The 15,765-nt window shown below is 53.6% G+C and overlaps 2 protein-coding genes across 9 annotated transcripts; one reads left to right on the forward strand and one right to left on the reverse strand.

The window, feature by feature from the left end:
- Nucleotides 1-76: 76 nt before the first annotated feature.
- Nucleotides 77-11,950, forward strand: LOC147043707 (supervillin-like). Of its 8 annotated transcripts, none has more exons than XM_085934953.1 (31): nucleotides 77-971; nucleotides 2,416-2,689; nucleotides 2,891-3,070; nucleotides 3,415-3,603; nucleotides 3,721-3,755; nucleotides 4,082-4,143; nucleotides 4,722-4,867; nucleotides 4,958-5,174; nucleotides 5,433-5,806; nucleotides 5,887-5,986; nucleotides 6,068-6,109; nucleotides 6,177-6,239; nucleotides 6,342-6,519; nucleotides 6,603-6,683; nucleotides 6,753-6,867; nucleotides 6,978-7,138; nucleotides 7,227-7,325; nucleotides 7,480-7,616; nucleotides 7,747-7,894; nucleotides 7,962-8,107; nucleotides 8,176-8,351; nucleotides 8,428-8,557; nucleotides 8,637-9,011; nucleotides 9,114-9,216; nucleotides 9,279-9,498; nucleotides 9,589-9,722; nucleotides 9,810-9,968; nucleotides 10,133-10,249; nucleotides 10,334-10,446; nucleotides 10,747-10,851; nucleotides 11,005-11,950. In XM_085934953.1, the coding sequence occupies exons 2-31, from the start codon at nucleotides 2,475-2,477 to the stop codon at nucleotides 11,044-11,046; spliced, it is 4,362 nt and encodes a 1,453-aa protein (XP_085791079.1). In that variant the 5' UTR covers nucleotides 77-971; nucleotides 2,416-2,474; the 3' UTR covers nucleotides 11,047-11,950. The 8 variants fall into 8 exon arrangements, with proteins under 8 accessions (XP_085791079.1, XP_085791084.1, XP_085791082.1 ...); XM_085934958.1 differs by lacking the exon at nucleotides 77-971 and having other exon boundaries at nucleotides 2,193-2,689; nucleotides 6,342-6,407; nucleotides 6,468-6,519; nucleotides 6,603-6,680; XM_085934957.1 differs by lacking the exon at nucleotides 77-971 and having other exon boundaries at nucleotides 2,194-2,689; nucleotides 6,342-6,407; nucleotides 6,468-6,519.
- Nucleotides 11,081-13,271, reverse strand: tmem98 (transmembrane protein 98). Its single transcript, XM_085934972.1, has 7 exons — nucleotides 13,142-13,271; nucleotides 12,254-12,418; nucleotides 12,043-12,174; nucleotides 11,921-11,954; nucleotides 11,742-11,857; nucleotides 11,603-11,662; nucleotides 11,081-11,518 (listed from the first exon to the last, which is right to left on the reverse strand). The coding sequence occupies exons 2-7, from the start codon at nucleotides 12,382-12,384 to the stop codon at nucleotides 11,314-11,316; spliced, it is 678 nt and encodes a 225-aa protein (XP_085791098.1). The 5' UTR covers nucleotides 12,385-12,418; nucleotides 13,142-13,271; the 3' UTR covers nucleotides 11,081-11,313.
- Between the last annotated feature and the right edge of the window lie 2,494 nt (nucleotides 13,272-15,765).

Genomic DNA, 15,765 nt, shown 5'->3' on the forward strand with positions numbered 1-15,765 from the left:
CGGTTGCAAAACGGAGCCATAACAAAAGTGGTGGTAGGTAGGCGGGCACTCCAGATGCACAACTATTTGGATACAAACTATTGTTTCACGTCACCGTGGAAACGTTTGTGTTTATTGCTTTTGTATACAATAAGAAAAAAAGCAGGCATCTTTCATTCAACAAATAAGAAGATTGATTCAATGATCCACTCGCATGTCAACTTTTTGATATGAACGTTTCAGTTTGTCGTCAGTTGGCACTTTTTGCTCCCCAACTGACCGCCAGCTCCCGAGACCGCCCTCGCCCTGTTGGCAACTATTTGCCCATTCCGCTGGAGTATGGATCCAGACACAGCACGGGTTGTCGCTCTATTTTTACTCTTCATTCATGTGTAGTGTAAATGCCCCACCCACCCACCCACCTTCCCTCCAGAGGGGCTGACTACTTTTGGAGCAAGCTGTCAATGTCAAGTGCAAACTAAGCCCAGGGAGGAGCTGGTTCCTGCTCCGGCCGCAGCGTGCGTGCGTGCGTGTGAGTATGGCTTTCATTTCAAAAACAAGATCAATGTCATTTCGTCGTTACATTTGATATCTCCATCTGGGAATGATTTTGAACGGCTTTCGAGTAAATGGAGTAAAACATCTGAAAACAAAAAAATAGCTCCTACAAAAGTGCTGCCACTTGCGCATAGTTGTCACTTGGTGTTATTTATGTTAGTAGGCAAGCTAATGCTATGGATGAGCTTCGTGCAAGCGCTTGCCTCCTGCTCGATTTTGTTCTGATCCTCTCCGAGTGATTCCAGAAATCCAGTTCATTGCGGCCCCCTCCACCCTGTTATCTTCTCGGATGCCCGTCGACATTCCCTCCTCGGCTCGGCACGTGACGTTTCATCCGGTCTCGCCTGGAGCCGCAAGCGCCACCACCGCAGAGTGCGTGACGGCGGCGGCGGCGGCGGACGCTTGAGCTTTGAGCAGCTTTGAGCAGCTTTGAGGTGAGTTGACTGTGTCAGCTCCGTGCCCACCTTCCTTGGTTGTCACCGGCACAGTTGGCATTCTTTTGACTCTTTACCCCTTTCTGAATGAGTGTTATCCTCTGTCTATTTTGTCAACTGTGCTGCAAACAGAAGCCTTAGCCGGTCAGGGTGCTAAGTCCGCGGCTCATGCCTCTTTTGTTCCATTGTGCTTCCTGCACGGCGGCTAAAATATCAGGAATGCTGACGGCCACAGTTCGGGGAAACGCACGCGCACAAGTGTTGGATGGCTGTTATTTATAATGTGCATGAAAGCCCCTTGCAGTGTTATGACCGCGTTGCCGTGTAACATGTTGCAAATCCAACAAGTTTATTTGTGTGTAAATAACAGGAAATCTTCATTTATGACAGGGCACCCTTGAATCCATTTTTAATGCCGCTCTCTGAAGATAGTTTGAGGAAGCCGTATTCAGCTCGGAGGACAGATGTGTGTTTAGAGTTTGGGAGCTAGTGTCTAACTATTGCACGGTTGCTCACTTTGACTGACTCGATAGAGGTCCGAGCCCTGTCGGGCAGTGCCGCAAACGTCATTTTTACGGCCGTCCTTTTCTTTGCTACGGTATCCAGTTTAGAAATGAGCTGGAAAGGGTCACACAAGGGTCGCGCAGCAAGCGGCGCGTTTGGATTTTCACGCCGACGCTCTGAGCGGCGTTGTGTTCGGGGAGCACGCTCGCCGCGTATTTCCGAACGCCCGCAAAAAACGCGGCCGCGGGTCTGCCGTCATCCTCCGGTGAAGTATAAGAATCCGATGATGGTACGTCTTTATTTTCTGCTGCGGTCACCGGTGCCAATGGGCCACTCTTTATGCACCGATGGGCCGGTCGGTGTAAGTTTGTACGCGGGCTTAAAAAGCAACATCAATCACCTGACTTGATTGACTAAATAATTCAGAATTATGTTCATGTGTATTACAATCAATAATTCCGTCCACTTTAAGATCAGAAGCGCTTCCTCCTTTCTTTAATCCTAATTGTTATTTGTATTGGGCCCCTCCCTGCAGTGTCCTGTTCTAATTGGCTGAAATGCTTTTGACTCTTCCTTAACCGGAAACAAACCAAAACCCCCAAATCAGATCTAACCCCAACAAACCTCGGAGAAGAACCCAATTGCGGTTTTGGCCGTGTTGTTGGAAACGGAGCGTGGGAAGGTGGTGGTGGTGGTGGTGGTGGTGGTGGGTGACGCTGCTGCCGCTGCTGTTTAGGAGCCACTCGATTAAGTTACTTTAGGCTTGGCGGAAAAGACCTGCAGAGTCATGAGCCTAGAGAGGATAGCCGGTGTTGCCTTTCAATGCAATGGGAGATTCCAGCTTGGCACCGCCGAGGCTCGCCTTACAGGAGAGAGAGAGAGAGAGAGAGAAAGGTTACATGTGGGATGCAGTCAACGTTCAGCTTTAGTCCTCTCGTAGGGCCCCGAAACTTCTCCATGGCCATGTTTTAGAGCCAAAGTGAGTCATCCTTGGACGCCATGGAGGACCTGGTCCTGGAACCCCGCTCGGAGCGCATCGCCCGCTACAAGGCGGAAAGGAGGCGGGAGCTGGCTGAGCATTTGGGACACACCGAGGGTTTTGCGGACCCCCGACGGAGCAGTGGCGGCGGGCAGGCGCAAGACTTTGCTTCCCAAAACAGCAAGACGCCGCACAGCGTTCCCAATGGATCGGACACTTCCGTCTGCCTGACGGGGTGAGTGAGTCACTGTTGAAAAAGCTGCGTGGCGTGCTCTGATCTTCTCCGATGGAAAACCACAAAAGTAGTTGGGCACGTGAAATTTGGCACACTGCATCTAACCACAAACATAATGTGAACTGGATTTATAAAGTCACACGCACACTCGACAGTAGACAGACAGACAGACAGACAGATGAGTGATTTGTTGTTCTGCAGGCAGGATTGCCATGACATAGGGGGAGGGGAGGAGCACCCGGCGGCACAGCAACAACAGCAGCAACAGCAGCAGCAGCAACAGCAGCAGCAGCAGCAGCTCCTCCGCACTCGGGTGTCGGTGGGCCAGCTGAGGAGCGCTCTTCTGCAGCAAGCGGGAAATGGAGCCGAGGCGGACCAAGCGTAAGCGCTCGCCGTGACAATAGTTTGATTGGATCTTAGCCACGGGTTAAGTACGTTGCGCTAGTGTCAAAATGACTGTCCCGCTGTGAATGAAGTCACAAACACTGGCAAACTCCTCATCCTTTGAAGATGTCTGACATAATGTAAAGTAATAGTTAGTAGTTTGCTTGTCGTGAGCCTTTATGCATTCAGCGGCTCTTTATGCTATTTAGCACACAGCCAAAAGGTAAGCTATCATCATCATTTTTGCCCATTGACTGTCAAAGGCACCATATACAGTTTGATTCTGAGCATAGGTAAGGTGTCCTCCAGACTAACGCTCCGTCCGTCTGCGCGTCTGTCAGGTGTTCCGAAGACAGGCCGCGGGCTGCGTCGCCTCTGGACCCGACGGTGAAGTCGACGTCAGATGGGGCTCGCCGCCGCACCCGACGTTACTTCCCCGGCGGGCCAGGCGGCGCGCGCAAAAACAGCGAGCGCTTCAAGACTCAGCCCATCACGGCCAATGAGATGGAAGAGAGCGGCGGCGGCGGCGGGTAGGTGCACCACAGCGCTTGTGATTTAGGGCTATACAAATAAACTTGACTTGACTTGAGCGAGCGCTGCACGCTTGCTTATTCGCTGGCCGGCCTTGACATTGTTGTCTCTTCTAGGCTGCTGGAGACTGAGCAAGCGGAGACATGTGAAGGTAAGCGGCATTTTGTGGTCGCCTTTGATACCTGGAGAGTCATAAAGGTTATTTATGTCAACATCACCCCACTTTCTTCGCAAGAACTGAAATCTTCGACCACCTCACAAGTTGGGCTTTCTCCAGAGGCCCTTCCTTCCTTCCCTTTTGCTTCATTTCTCGCTCAAGGCAACAAATAGATAGCACTTCCGAACGGAGTTCTATTTTTAGACGCCAAACTTCCAACACGGTTGCTTTAACTTTCTCCGACGCGAATTCCTTACTGAATCCATCTGACGTAGACCAGTTGAACGTGAGCCTTAACCTTTGTTTTCCGTGTCCCGCAGCTGACGTGAAAACGGACGCCAGAGCCCAGATGAGCGTGGCGGCCAAGATGTCTTTATTTAAAGTAAGTCACGTTTGTGTCTCTGAAAGCCGACACTCCTTGCTATTCATAAACGCTGCGTTCATTTGTGCGCCGTCGCAGCCTTATTGGTAGAGGAAGGACGCTTTGCGCGGGCGGCGCTTTGTGCTCCTTTGCTCACCAGAAGCAATGGTGGCTCAAGTCGTCCGTCTTGTTTTGAAGCAGCCGCTTTCCCTGACCAAGACTCAGTCAGTCAGCCTTGCCATTTGATGACTTTGCAAATGTTACGTTGCTATGTACGGAGGGAGGGAGGGAGGGCTGAAGTCTGCTAACAGCTGTCACGCCGGCTGCTCATTTCAACGTCCAGAGCCACGCTGTCGAAGAATGTCAAGTGGCCCAACAGCTGTTGTCCTCAATTCGTTTTCGCGTTTCGGCACCGAGGTGAAAATGCGCCACACGGCAACGCGACGACCGGCTTATTATTAGCCGAGGCGGGCCGAGGGGGTAACCCGACACGGCCCCGCTCGTGTTACCGCGATGCCGTACCGACCCGTCGTTTGCCGTCCCCTCGTATCCTTACAAATGGTCCAAATCTTTTTCGGCGTCCGTATGTTTGCGCGCAGGAGCTGGAGAAGACGGCCGCCCCCGAGGCCTCGGCGTTCCTCAAGCCTCGCTCGGGAAGCGTCTGCCACGAGCGCAGGCAGCGGCGGGGCAACGACCATCGCTTCCTCACGCAGCCAATCACCTGCGAGGAGATGGGGGCTGTCAGGTGCGCTGCGTTACTACGCTAAGAAAATATATCCACACAAAAGTTCTCTTCTGAGAATAAAGTTATTGCGGCGACGTTGTCGGGCCGCAGTCCGGCGGCGGCCGCGCCGGAGGAGGCGCGCCCTCCCCAGGCGGAGCCGGCGGAAGTGGACGACGAGACCTGCAAGCTGAGCGTGAGCCAGAAGCTCGCTCTTTTCAACAAGCTCTCGTTGCCCGAGGGGCCGGGCTCCGACGGCGCACCGGAGAGGCGGCGGCAGAAGGGCGCCCGATATCGCACGCAGCCCATCACGGTGGAGGAAGTCAGCCTGGTCAGTCGGTGGCTTGGATGGATGGATGGATGGATGGATGGATGGATGGATGGATGGATGGATGGATGGATGGATGGATGGATGGATGGATGGATCTATATGACATTACGAGGCACATTTGAATGAAGAACACGTATCACGATGACGAGCGTTGAATGATAAGAGCCATCTGTCTGTCGCACCTTTCTTTCTTTCTTTCTTTCTTTCTTTCTTTCTTTCTTTCTTTCTTTCTTTCTTTCTTTCTTTCTTTGTGTTCAGCTGCAGAAAGGCCCCGTGCAGCTCCCCGCCTTGTCTCTGTCTTCTCACCTATGCGACAGGCAACAGGCCTCGTCCGTCAACCTAAAGCCCAGCGAGCTGCGCCTCTCGTGCTCCAAACCCGACGCGGCGCCCTCGGTGGCCGAGATGCAGAGATGCGACTCGGAGCCCGGGCTCAGACGGATCCTGAAGAGGAGCCGCTCGGAGCGCGCCGGGACTTCCGAGGCGGAGCGCGACGGCGCCGTTTCACACGGAGACGCTGCGGCCGGGGAAGACGGCCGTTCACGGGCGGCCGCCCCGTGGAGGCAGAAGGTTCGGCCCAGGCGGGAGACCATCGCCTGCGCGCCCGTACTCGCGCTGTTGAAACGCACCGGCAGGTGGGCAAAATCCACTGGTTTCATTTCAAACAATGGACGTCCGTCAAGTTTGTTTCTTTGTTTGCCATCTGTTCCGAAAGGCACCAGAATGAAATGGCCGCTTCATCAGAATGCCTTCAGGTCGCTGCGGTGAATGAAGACGCTCAAGCGCACCGCATGACCAACGGTAGCGCGAGTAAGGTCAGTAAGTTTTCCGAAATTGGAAGAATTGGCTCTTTTTGTTTGAACGGTGTACATGAAGTGGATGCGTGTTTATTGTAGGGAGAAAGTGCTCACGCGGATGCAGCGAGGCCTCAGTGTTGGGTGAGTGTTAATCAAGAAATCAATCCATGGATGGGCATTTGAATGTGTCTTCTTTTTCCTTTCACAGGAACCTGTCTACGCCTCTGTCTATTCCTGCACTACACCTCAGTATGTCATGTGCTTCAACCAGGTAATGGCTGCCTGCCTGCCGCCCGGCCTGCCTGCCTATGCACCTTTGGAACCGTTTGGAAGAGAAAGCGATCTTTCGGGGATTCTCACATTTCAATTTCAGAACAAGCAGTGCTACGAGGCACACGAGGTGGCATCTTCTGCAAACGACCAAAGTCCCACTCAGAAGGTCAAGCTCCCAAACGGTACGTTTGGGCTCGTTCCCATCCCGTTCATTTGCTCTCCGCAGGTGGGGGAAGGTGAACGAGAGCAGCCTCGCTCGATCAAATCACGAGAGACGAGTGAGTTCACGTTTCAACTTTCCCCGAATGCAATTTTCTTTCTTTGTCGGATACGATCGTCTGTTTTCCGTATTCTCTGCTAGGTGTTGAATGCCCGCAATTGGATAGCAGCGACATCCGTCATAACAATCAATCTACGGAAGCTCGCACGTGCTTATCTGGTGGTGAGAGCGACCGAGCGCCCCCCAAAAATTCCTTTGTGCACAGTAGAAACAATATCGTTTTGTCCTCAGCGACGAAAGAGGCCCAGGTGACACCGGAGAGTGATTTGTCCAGCGGGCCACCCTGTGGAGCCACTTCAGAGACGGAACGAGGCCTGGACCTCTTCTGCCAGACCAACACTCCCATGTGAGCAAACAATACACCGACGGTTCTTCTCCTGTGCGCAGCTTTGGGACCAAGCTCCGTAGACTGTCGATTAGATGTGCCTCCCTCCCTCCCTCCCTCCCTGACGGCAGGCTGACGTCTGCGGTGGCAGAGCACCGGCGTTCCGTGCGCCCCTCCCGGCGTACCCAGGGATCCCGAAACCCGCTCCGAGCCCTGGCGGCCCGCGAGGATGTCAGTCGGGACTTCATGGGCCTCAGCGCTGCCGCCGAGGAGAGGCTCCAGATTGAGAAGAGTGAGCCGCCCAGCGCCTTCTACATTCTATTTTGCTTCAATTTCTTGCCTTTCAACTTTGTCATTCCAGTGTGTGCCTACCCCCGTAGATTCCAAGAACTCCTCCGAGGCCAATTCCGTCAGCTCCTCCCCGGATCCTCGGGAGGGCCATCCGCCCTTCGCCAGCCCCATGCTGCTTTTCATCAAAGGTCAGCGCAGCGCGCGTGCTCCCCGTCTGCGTGGCGTCTCCGTCCCGCAAACTGACGCTGGCTGGCTGGCTGGCTGGCTGGCCGGCCGGCCGGCCGGCCGGCTGGCCGACTGGCTGACTGGCTGGCTGGCTCGCTCACTCGCGTGTGCCGACAGGAAGGCGGCACGTTCAGGTCCGCCTGGCCCCGCCGTCGGCCAGCTCCTTGAACAGCGGAGACTGTTTCCTGCTGCTCACGGCAGAGGACTGCATCGTGTGGAGCGGACAGTCGGCCAACCGTCAAGAGAAAGCCAAAGTACAATGTTCCCCTCCCTGCCCGCCTAGTGGTTGTTTTGGGATGTCCGGGAACCGTATCCACATGTTCTATTCAAAACGCCGATGTCGGCCGCTCACTGATTCTGGAAGATTTGCCGTTTGCATTTCAGGCCTCCCGGTTGGCGTCTTTCGTTCAAGGCCGCAAAGACCTGGGATGTCGCGCCACCTGTGTTGTCCACCTGGAGGAGGGGCTGAACTGTGACAGCAGCCTGGCGGCAAACTTCTGGAACATCCTGGGAGGAAGAAGCACCTACAGAGGTTAGTTGGTCGCTCAGGCTTGTCATCTGACTCAACCAGGAAGTAGTCTGACGCTGCCTCCAAACAGGAGCTGGTGCAGCAGAGGAGGACGAGCTCTATGAGCGGGGCATTGCGGAGTCCAACTGTGTTTACAAGATGCTGGACGACAGACTGGTGCCCCACGAGCAAGCCTGGGCCTCCGTGCCCACCGTCTCAATCCTGGACTCCAACCAGGTCTCACCATTGTCCCTTTCAAAATGGGCACGATGTTACATCATGTTTTGTCCCGTGTGTCTGTCCAGGCGCTGGTGTTTGACTTTGGCGGCGAGGTGTACCTGTGGCTGGGGAAGGACGTGCCCGCCGAGCGTCAGAAGGTGGCGCTCCGGCTGAGTCGACAGGTGTGGCTGGGGGCGTACGACTACCGAAACTGCCGGGTCAACCCCGTGAATCCCACCCAAAACGCCGCAGAGACGCAGCTGTAAGACGGAGAGCGCCACACTGCGCCCGCTTAGGTCACGACACGTTGCGCAGTCGATTTGGTTTCATTTCTCCAGAATGGGCGAAGGCCGTCCCAGCTGGGCTCTCTTTGGCGTGGTGCGGGAAAACGACGAGACGGCTCTGTTCGAAGCCAAGTTCTCGGACTGGACGGGAAGCGGAGGAGACGAGGAGGAGGAGGAGGAAGTGGTCCGGGAGACTCGGGATTGCGCGATGACGGTACGATTGATAGGATACGGTAACTATCCGTTGTTCTTTTCCACAACAGTCCCGCTCGGTGACGCCACCGTGTGACCACGCCAAAGCTCTGCCGTCTGGCCAAGCGACAGCGGCCGGAGCGTCCCCGAGCACGCTGGCTGGCGTGGACCTCGGCGGGGGCTCCGGCTGGAGCGCGCACCGACTGAGGACCGTGGCGGTGGACGCGTGGCACGTCCGCACGTTTGATGACTGCCAGGTTCCCCTGGACAATGTGGGACAACTTCACCAAGGAGACTCGTACGTGGTCCGCTGGACGTACAGTAGCGGGGAAGGTGCTGACGACAGCACGGCTTTTTTTGTGTGGCGAGGACGTGGCTCCAACGTGAGTGGACGGGACGCTGTGGCCTTTCTCTCCGTCGGGATCAAGGACAGTGGGGAATCACAGGTAGGTTTTGCCTCTTCGACCTTTCAAATGATGTTGTCGCTCTGTACGTATATATATATATATTTTTTTTTTAAATAAATGCTGCTTTGGACGGTGCTGAAGGTTGTGGTTGACCAAGGGAAAGAGCCTCCGTGTTTCCTCCAACTCTTCAAGGGAGCTCTGGTGGTTCATAAAGGCCACAGAGAGGCCTGGTCTTCTGACGCAGGTGCTGGAAACGCAGTCGATGCACTGCTGTCTTATTCGCCATTGAACGCCTTTCCCTCGTAGCAGAGCGAGCCAGCACGTGGCGCCTGTTTGCCGTCCGAGGGGAGCTCCCCGACCAGGGCTCGCTGCTGGAGGTGGAATGCTGCTGCGCCTCCTTGCGCTCCAGAGGCTCTCTGCTTCTGATCGACGGCCACCGGGCGGCGCTGTACCTTTGGACCGGTTGTAAAGCTCTGGCTAGCTGCCGGGACGTTTCCCAGAGGGCGGCGGAGTGCCTCGCTCGAGGGTGACTTTCATTTTCTCTCCATCCAATTTGGCAGGCAGGGCTCGCCAGAGATTTGACGTGTGCTCGCTTGCTCGCTTGCTTGCGCCTCAGGTGTCCGGAGGAATTGGGCCTGAGTAAAAGTAGTCTTGTGAAGATCCAGCCGGTCGAGGAAGGTTCAGAGCCAGCTGACTTCTGGGCGGCGCTGGGAGGCATGGACAGGAAGGCCTATGACTGCATGTTGCAAAGTACGCATCGTTAGTTATTGTGAAGTGGGCCTCTGCAGCCCCTTGAGACACAAGTCAAGGAAATGCGTCTTGCTTGCCGTCCACCAGATCCAGGTAAATACAACTTCACGCCACGCCTCTTCCACCTGAGCGCCTCTTCCGGCAGCTTTCGAGCCCGGGAGCTGCACGGGCCGTCTGGCTCGCCGGGCCTTGTGGCGGCCATGCCTTTTGTTCAGGATAACCTGTATGCGGCGGCGCCGCCGCCCGGTGAGAGAGAGCCCGATCCGCACTTTGTCAAGTATGGCTTTGCGAGCGAGTGACCGACCGACTGACGGACCGACTTTTCTGCCTCCCTCCCTCCGACTCTTTTGCTTCCCTCCCTCCGACTCTTCTGCCTCCCTCCCATCTCCCTCCCTCCCTCCCTCCCTCAGCGCTGTTCCTGCTCGACAACCGCTTTGAAGTGTATCTGTGGCAGCGCGGCACGGCCGAGGATCAAGCGGAAGGCGAAAGGAAGCGCGCCATGGAGACGGCGCTGCAATACTGCAAAGGCAAAACCTCGGCCAAAGCGCGCAAAAGAAGTTAGTCGAGAAGGAGCTAAATGCGCGCCGGCGCTCTCTGTCTGTGTGACCCAGAAGTCAACCCGAGACGCCCGCCGCACAGTTACCTCATCTCAGAGGGCTCTGAGCCTTTGACCTTCACTAACGTCTTCCCTGGCTGGGAAAGGAAAGAGGCGGCCCTCGGACAGGTCTGCGCTACAATCTTATCATGTAACACACGGCTTGAGGAAGGAAGGAAGGAAGGCTTCACCAGATGCGTGCGCCAAGATGGAGTCAAATGTTCATTCACCTCGACTTACTTGTCCATTCATGTTCATTCTACCGGACCTGTCTGAGCTCAGTCAGGCTTCCTACGCTAGTATTATGGAAGACGATGCAATTTCATGTAGTCAATGAGTAGGCAGTTGTTGCTCAAATCGGTTTTGTTGTTCACCTACGGCTTCTTGAACTCGGGCGGGCATATCTAAGACCCAATTGCACCAACGCAGGGCAAGCTGACCTCGGTGCAGGACGCCCTGGCCCAGCTCACCGAGACCAGCCCCTCAGCTGACAGCGCGGGCGCCCGAGGCCTCCGCTGGGACGCCCACTCGCAGGTAGACAGGAGCGAGCGAGCGAGCGCAGTGCAAACAAACAGCTTATTTATCACCACATTGAAGTGCTAGTATTGCCTCGCCTCCCCACCGACTCGGTCGCAGGAGAGCAATGCTTTCAATTGAACCCTTGTCATCTCTGTGACTGCCTTTCAGACTACTTTGGAGCTGAAGCACGCAGAGTACTCCAGCTGCTAACAAGCTGACTTGAAACCAACCTAAGGACTCGTTTGCCAAATGAACACAAAAGACACAGTACAACCACCGTTTTATCTGTACAAATTGCAGGTAGAGTATATGAGAAAGATTACGTATATCTACGATATATATATACACACACACACACGTGACAAAACTACGTACTGTATGTATGTGGTGCCCGAGTGCTTGGAAAAGATCATCTAATAAACGATACAATGCAGTCGAAATGGATTCGGAGTTCTAAAGCGCGGCGCCGCCGCCGGTCTAGATGGCGTGCTCCCTCTGGCCCTCGGCCCCGTTGACGACAGCGCGCTCCGGTTCGGAGGCCAGGGCCGCCTCCCTCAGAACCACCATGTGGTCCTCGGCCGCGTGCAGCGATTGATCGATCCAGTCCAGGCTGCCCGACGTGTGGCAGGCGTTGCGGGTGACCAAGACCAGGTGGCTCACCGACAGGAGAAGAGCGGTGGCCCTGCGGCGGTGGGAACAAAGTTACACTACAAGCGTGCCACGGTCTCGGTTGTCTCACACGAGTCCAGTCCGTCTCGATTGTCACCTGGCGTCCAGCAGGATGGGGTCCAAAGGGGGGTACATGGATCGTACCACGTCGTCCACCCTGTTCAAAACCCTGTGTTAGCTAGCCGTGCCGTGCGGCGCGGCGCGGTGCGGCCGAGAGAGAGAGAAACAAACACCACCTGGGGCTGATGCGCTTGGCCACAGTGATGATATCGCCCAGGCTGGCCGGCGCTTTGACTTTGGCCCCCGAGCCCATTGTCAGGGCAACCAGTTTCTCCGTCAACGTGTGGCAGATCTACTGAGGGAAATGGCCTTAAAAGTCTGTCAGTCACTCCTCGAGAAAGTTGTCTTCTGTTACCTTCAGGATGGCGATGCAATGAGAGACCAATCCGCTGCAAAAAAAAATTAAAAATCATCATTTGACCAGAGCAGCGTCAAGCCCATTTTGGATGGACGCTAATGCAAAAAAAAAAAACCTACGAGGCGTCCTCGATCCAGTCCTCGTTCTCCAGGATGGCCTCAATATGCGGGTTGGTGATGACCACGTCATCCAACTCCAGCTCTGACAGCTCGCTCTGCGTCTCCATGGCGCCGATCAGGTCCACCGTGGGCCTGACGGATGGAGCAGGAAGTGCGCGTCAGTCAATCAGTTGTTTGGCGGGTGTAGCTAATGAAGGATTTTGACGCCCACTTGGAATCAAAGTGGTGCAGAAGGTGGTGCGGGTGGCAGTAGCGGTGGCGGCACACCGCCACCAGGGCGGCCAAGGATGCCAGGAAGAGGGTGGCGAGTACCCCGATGGCCACGATCACCACCGTCTCCATCACAACTGCTCGGAGATTAGGGATGGGACTTCATCTGTGGAGTATGAATCCGTTCGTTTTCCAAATGATTTCTCTAAAACACGCTTTGGCGTGAGTGACCTTTTTACTATCCCTTGTTATCTGCCATAAGTGCACGCACAACAAGGTGCGATGTTTATTTTCACACTATTTTAAATACAACGTTGGGGTTTCTTGCTTTTCACCACAATTATGCAAGTCGCCCGTCCGTCCGTCCGTCCGTCCCCTGGTGCCACACTGCTGAGGAATGCTGTAATTCTTTAATCTGATTATTTTTGGGTTAAGTGGCTGGCCCGTGTCATACAGAGCTTTTCTCAGAAGAAAACATGATTATCTTGGTAACAAAAGACTTTACGGAATGAAAAACTTACCAATTCATAACTTGCGCACGCACCACTACACTTCATAGCGCTATTTCCACCCCAGCCTAAGCCAGAACCTCAAAAATGCGAGGCCAATACAGTAAATCAACCTAACCTAACCCAACCCAATATTGTCGTTCGTTCATAATGCCAGTCATTTAGGTTCAAGAATAAAATGCCAATCATGACCAAAAAAAAAATTGCCTACATGTTGCCCATTCAAATGCATTGCTCCAATTGGGTGTGTGCGTTTCAAAAACAATGGAAGAGACAAAGACAGTTATGAAAGACTGCAACTTTTTTTCGCACTGCAACCTCGACTGTCAACAATATAAACACATACTTGTTTTTCGTACGAAATCGGAACTATAACTTACCTTCACATTCATCAGTCAAAACTAAAAGCAAAGTTCCATCCACCTCCGTGTTCAATAGCAGGACGAAGGCGGAGACATCGCCGATGTCTCCAGACAACGAGGACACGTGAACGCGCCTCAGGAGAGTCGGCCAGCCAGCCAGCCAGCCAGCTAGCCAGCCAGCCAGGCAGCCAATGAAGCTTTTTTGGACGCGCGCTCCTTCATCTGCTTTGGGTTGTGCGCAGACCGAACGTTAGATGGCGCACGGATACCACAGTAACGTAATCAAACTTTTTGGACGTTTGTGTTATCTAGCAGTACAGTACAAATATTGAGTCGAGGAAAAAAAAGATAGCGGCTTGACCATGACGTACGCCGTGACGTCATGCGTAACCTGAACGTTACGTATCCAGTCACATGCAAAACGAACGTCTTGTTGAGAGGTCACCTAGCTATTGCAGACAAGGGCAACAAAAGGTAAAGTAATGCCATTTATCGAACGAAAGTAAAGAAAGAAGGCATGTCAAATCATGTAGTCCAACCAACGCACTAGCCCTTCCTAACAGCCCTTTAGTGAGAAGCATGTCGCTTCATGTCTGTCAAAGCATTTCTGTTGCTTTCTCCCACCTGTCTTGCTTGCTGTTGCAATTTTCCACTCTCTATGATGGTGCAGATGGGAAAGGTGGAGGAAAATGAAAACGTGCATTTATTCACTGGAACTTTGCAGTGGTGTACTACAGACATGGGTGCAGAAAGCACCTCTGTGAAGGTAGCCCGCCCTTTTTCCCTTTCACACTTTTTACACTGGAGTGAATGATGATGATGTGCGTTGCTTTCATCTGGAACGGCGCAATGTCCTTGAGACGGGCTCTCGTCCAAATAATCGCCTTCTTCTCTCGGCTTCGGATCCTCTTACGTCCCTCGGTGTTTGCGCGGAAGACAACGCTGGTCTTTTGTCGTCTTCCTCAGAGATGAGGGGAAGATGCCCTCCGGGCGTGTCTACAATCTTCTACGGTTATCGTGGTTGAGGTTTGATATCCATTTGGAGTGTTGTGTCAAGCTTTCAAAACAGGGTTAGCCTTTCACATTGGAGTTTCAAGAATAGGTTAAGATTTTAAATTCGGATCACAAACCTGGATTAGGAGTTTATTTTTGGAGTCCTATTTTTCCAAACTCCACACTTTGAGTGAAATGAGTACAAGCAGGATTAGCAGCAGCAGCAGCAGCAGCAGCAGGTTCCCTCTCTTGCAGGCTCCCTCTCTTTTATCGTCTTTCCTCTCCTCTCGGATTCTCGCTCTAATCTCTGATATCGACGGATCTGACGGCGGAAAGTTGCAGCTCGCGTTTTTCTCACGCTCGTCCAATCACGGCCAATGAAACGAGTTCATCTCCTGGCCGTGCGCTCCGCACGTAAATGCTCATTTTCTCAGCGATAGATAACGTCCATGGTTTTTTTAGATGATAGATAGATAGATAGATAGATAGATAGATAGATAGATAGATAGATAGATAGATAGATAGATAGATAGATAGATAGATAGATAGATAGATAGATAGATAGATAGATAGATAGATAGATAGATAGACAATTGACAGGTGAGAAGTAGATGGGGTTATTAACAATAGTCTTTACTTTGGAGTGTTCAATTTTGAAATAGATTTTCACTCTTTTGGGATCTCCAGAGATCTTTCACTGTCGCACCTAAAAAGCCTGCATCCGTCCGTCCGTCCGTCCGTCCGTCCGTCCGTCCGTCCGTCCATCCATCCATCCATCCATCCATCCATCCATCCATCCATCCATCCATCACCTTTCTTTGTGTGTGGAAAGCCCAGAGCAACTCCTCCTCCTCTTCTTCTTCCTCTTTTTTCACCGTGAGCAAAGTGAGATGTGATTTCCATGGCAGCTTTTTCCTGGAAGCCTTACGTGACCATCGGAGCATCCAAGCGTGAGAGCGCAACGGCTCAGGTGTGTACGGGAGCTTTGCTTTTGTTTTTCCCCCCCGCGAATGTGGTGTTCCTACGGGACGCTTAGCTGAGCGCCAGCTGAGCCCCAAACCTCCCGGGAGGCGCACAGCGGCGTCTCTGGGGTTCGGCGGCCTCGGCGACCTCTCGCCCGACCCGTTTGAACTGGATCGCTAACAAAAAGACCGATAGCCACGCAAAGGAAAACCACCGCGGACCCGTCCGTAGGCACGTTTTGTCGTCAATTTGGTATGAGTCCTTCACGCTCTCTCAAAAATGTGCAAAAATGGGCAGTGTTCTTACGAATTCCCAGGATTAAGTAAAAGACGGATAAGAATGTGAACGTTGCCTCCCTTAAAAGTAGCAGAAGAGCTAATTGGGCTCAAACTGGAGCCAAAATTGTCCGCCCCCAAATATTTTGAAGAGAAAAAGAGGCCTTTTCCTATTAGCATTTTGGAGCCAGACACGGCCCCGGCCGGTTGGGCAGCCAAACAAGGACAAGAGCCAAACCGGGGGCAACCCGTGTGAAAATAGCAGCTCCTCGGCGCTCGGCCCACTCATCCTCTCGGCGGTGGGTGAGTCGGCTGTCTGAAAATGTTCTGCTTCCTTTTTTCCGGATCTCTTTTTCAAGGTTTTCTCTGGCCGCGCGCACTCGAGTAGTCCCCGCCCGCGCTCGGAGTCAT

This window comes from Syngnathus leptorhynchus, chromosome 16 (assembly GCF_054491065.1).
Source record: "Syngnathus leptorhynchus isolate UIUO chromosome 16, UIUO_Slep, whole genome shotgun sequence".
NCBI lineage: Eukaryota > Metazoa > Chordata > Actinopteri > Syngnathiformes > Syngnathidae > Syngnathus > Syngnathus leptorhynchus.

What these genes read in the sequence shown, in the direction of transcription:
- LOC147043707 (XM_085934953.1), top strand. Translation starts at nt 2,475, where the DNA reads ATGGAGGACCTGGTCCTGGAACCCCGCTCGGAGCGCATCGCCCGCTAC. An exon ending in GGAGCCGAGGCGGACCAAGC is followed by an intron (nt 3,071 to 3,414) that starts GTAAGCGCTCGC and finishes CGCGTCTGTCAG; the next exon opens with GTGTTCCGAAGACAGGCCGC. An exon ending in GATCAAATCACGAGAGACGA is followed by an intron (nt 6,520 to 6,602) that starts GTGAGTTCACGT and finishes ATTCTCTGCTAG; the next exon opens with GTGTTGAATGCCCGCAATTG.
- tmem98 (XM_085934972.1), bottom strand. Translation starts at nt 12,384, where the DNA reads ATGGAGACGGTGGTGATCGTGGCCATCGGGGTACTCGCCACCCTCTTC. An exon ending in ATTGCATCGCCATCCTGAAG is followed by an intron (nt 11,858 to 11,920) that starts GTAACAGAAGAC and finishes TTCCCTCAGTAG; the next exon opens with ATCTGCCACACGTTGACGGA. An exon ending in CCCATCCTGCTGGACGCCAG is followed by an intron (nt 11,519 to 11,602) that starts GTGACAATCGAG and finishes CCACCGCCGCAG; the next exon opens with GGCCACCGCTCTTCTCCTGT.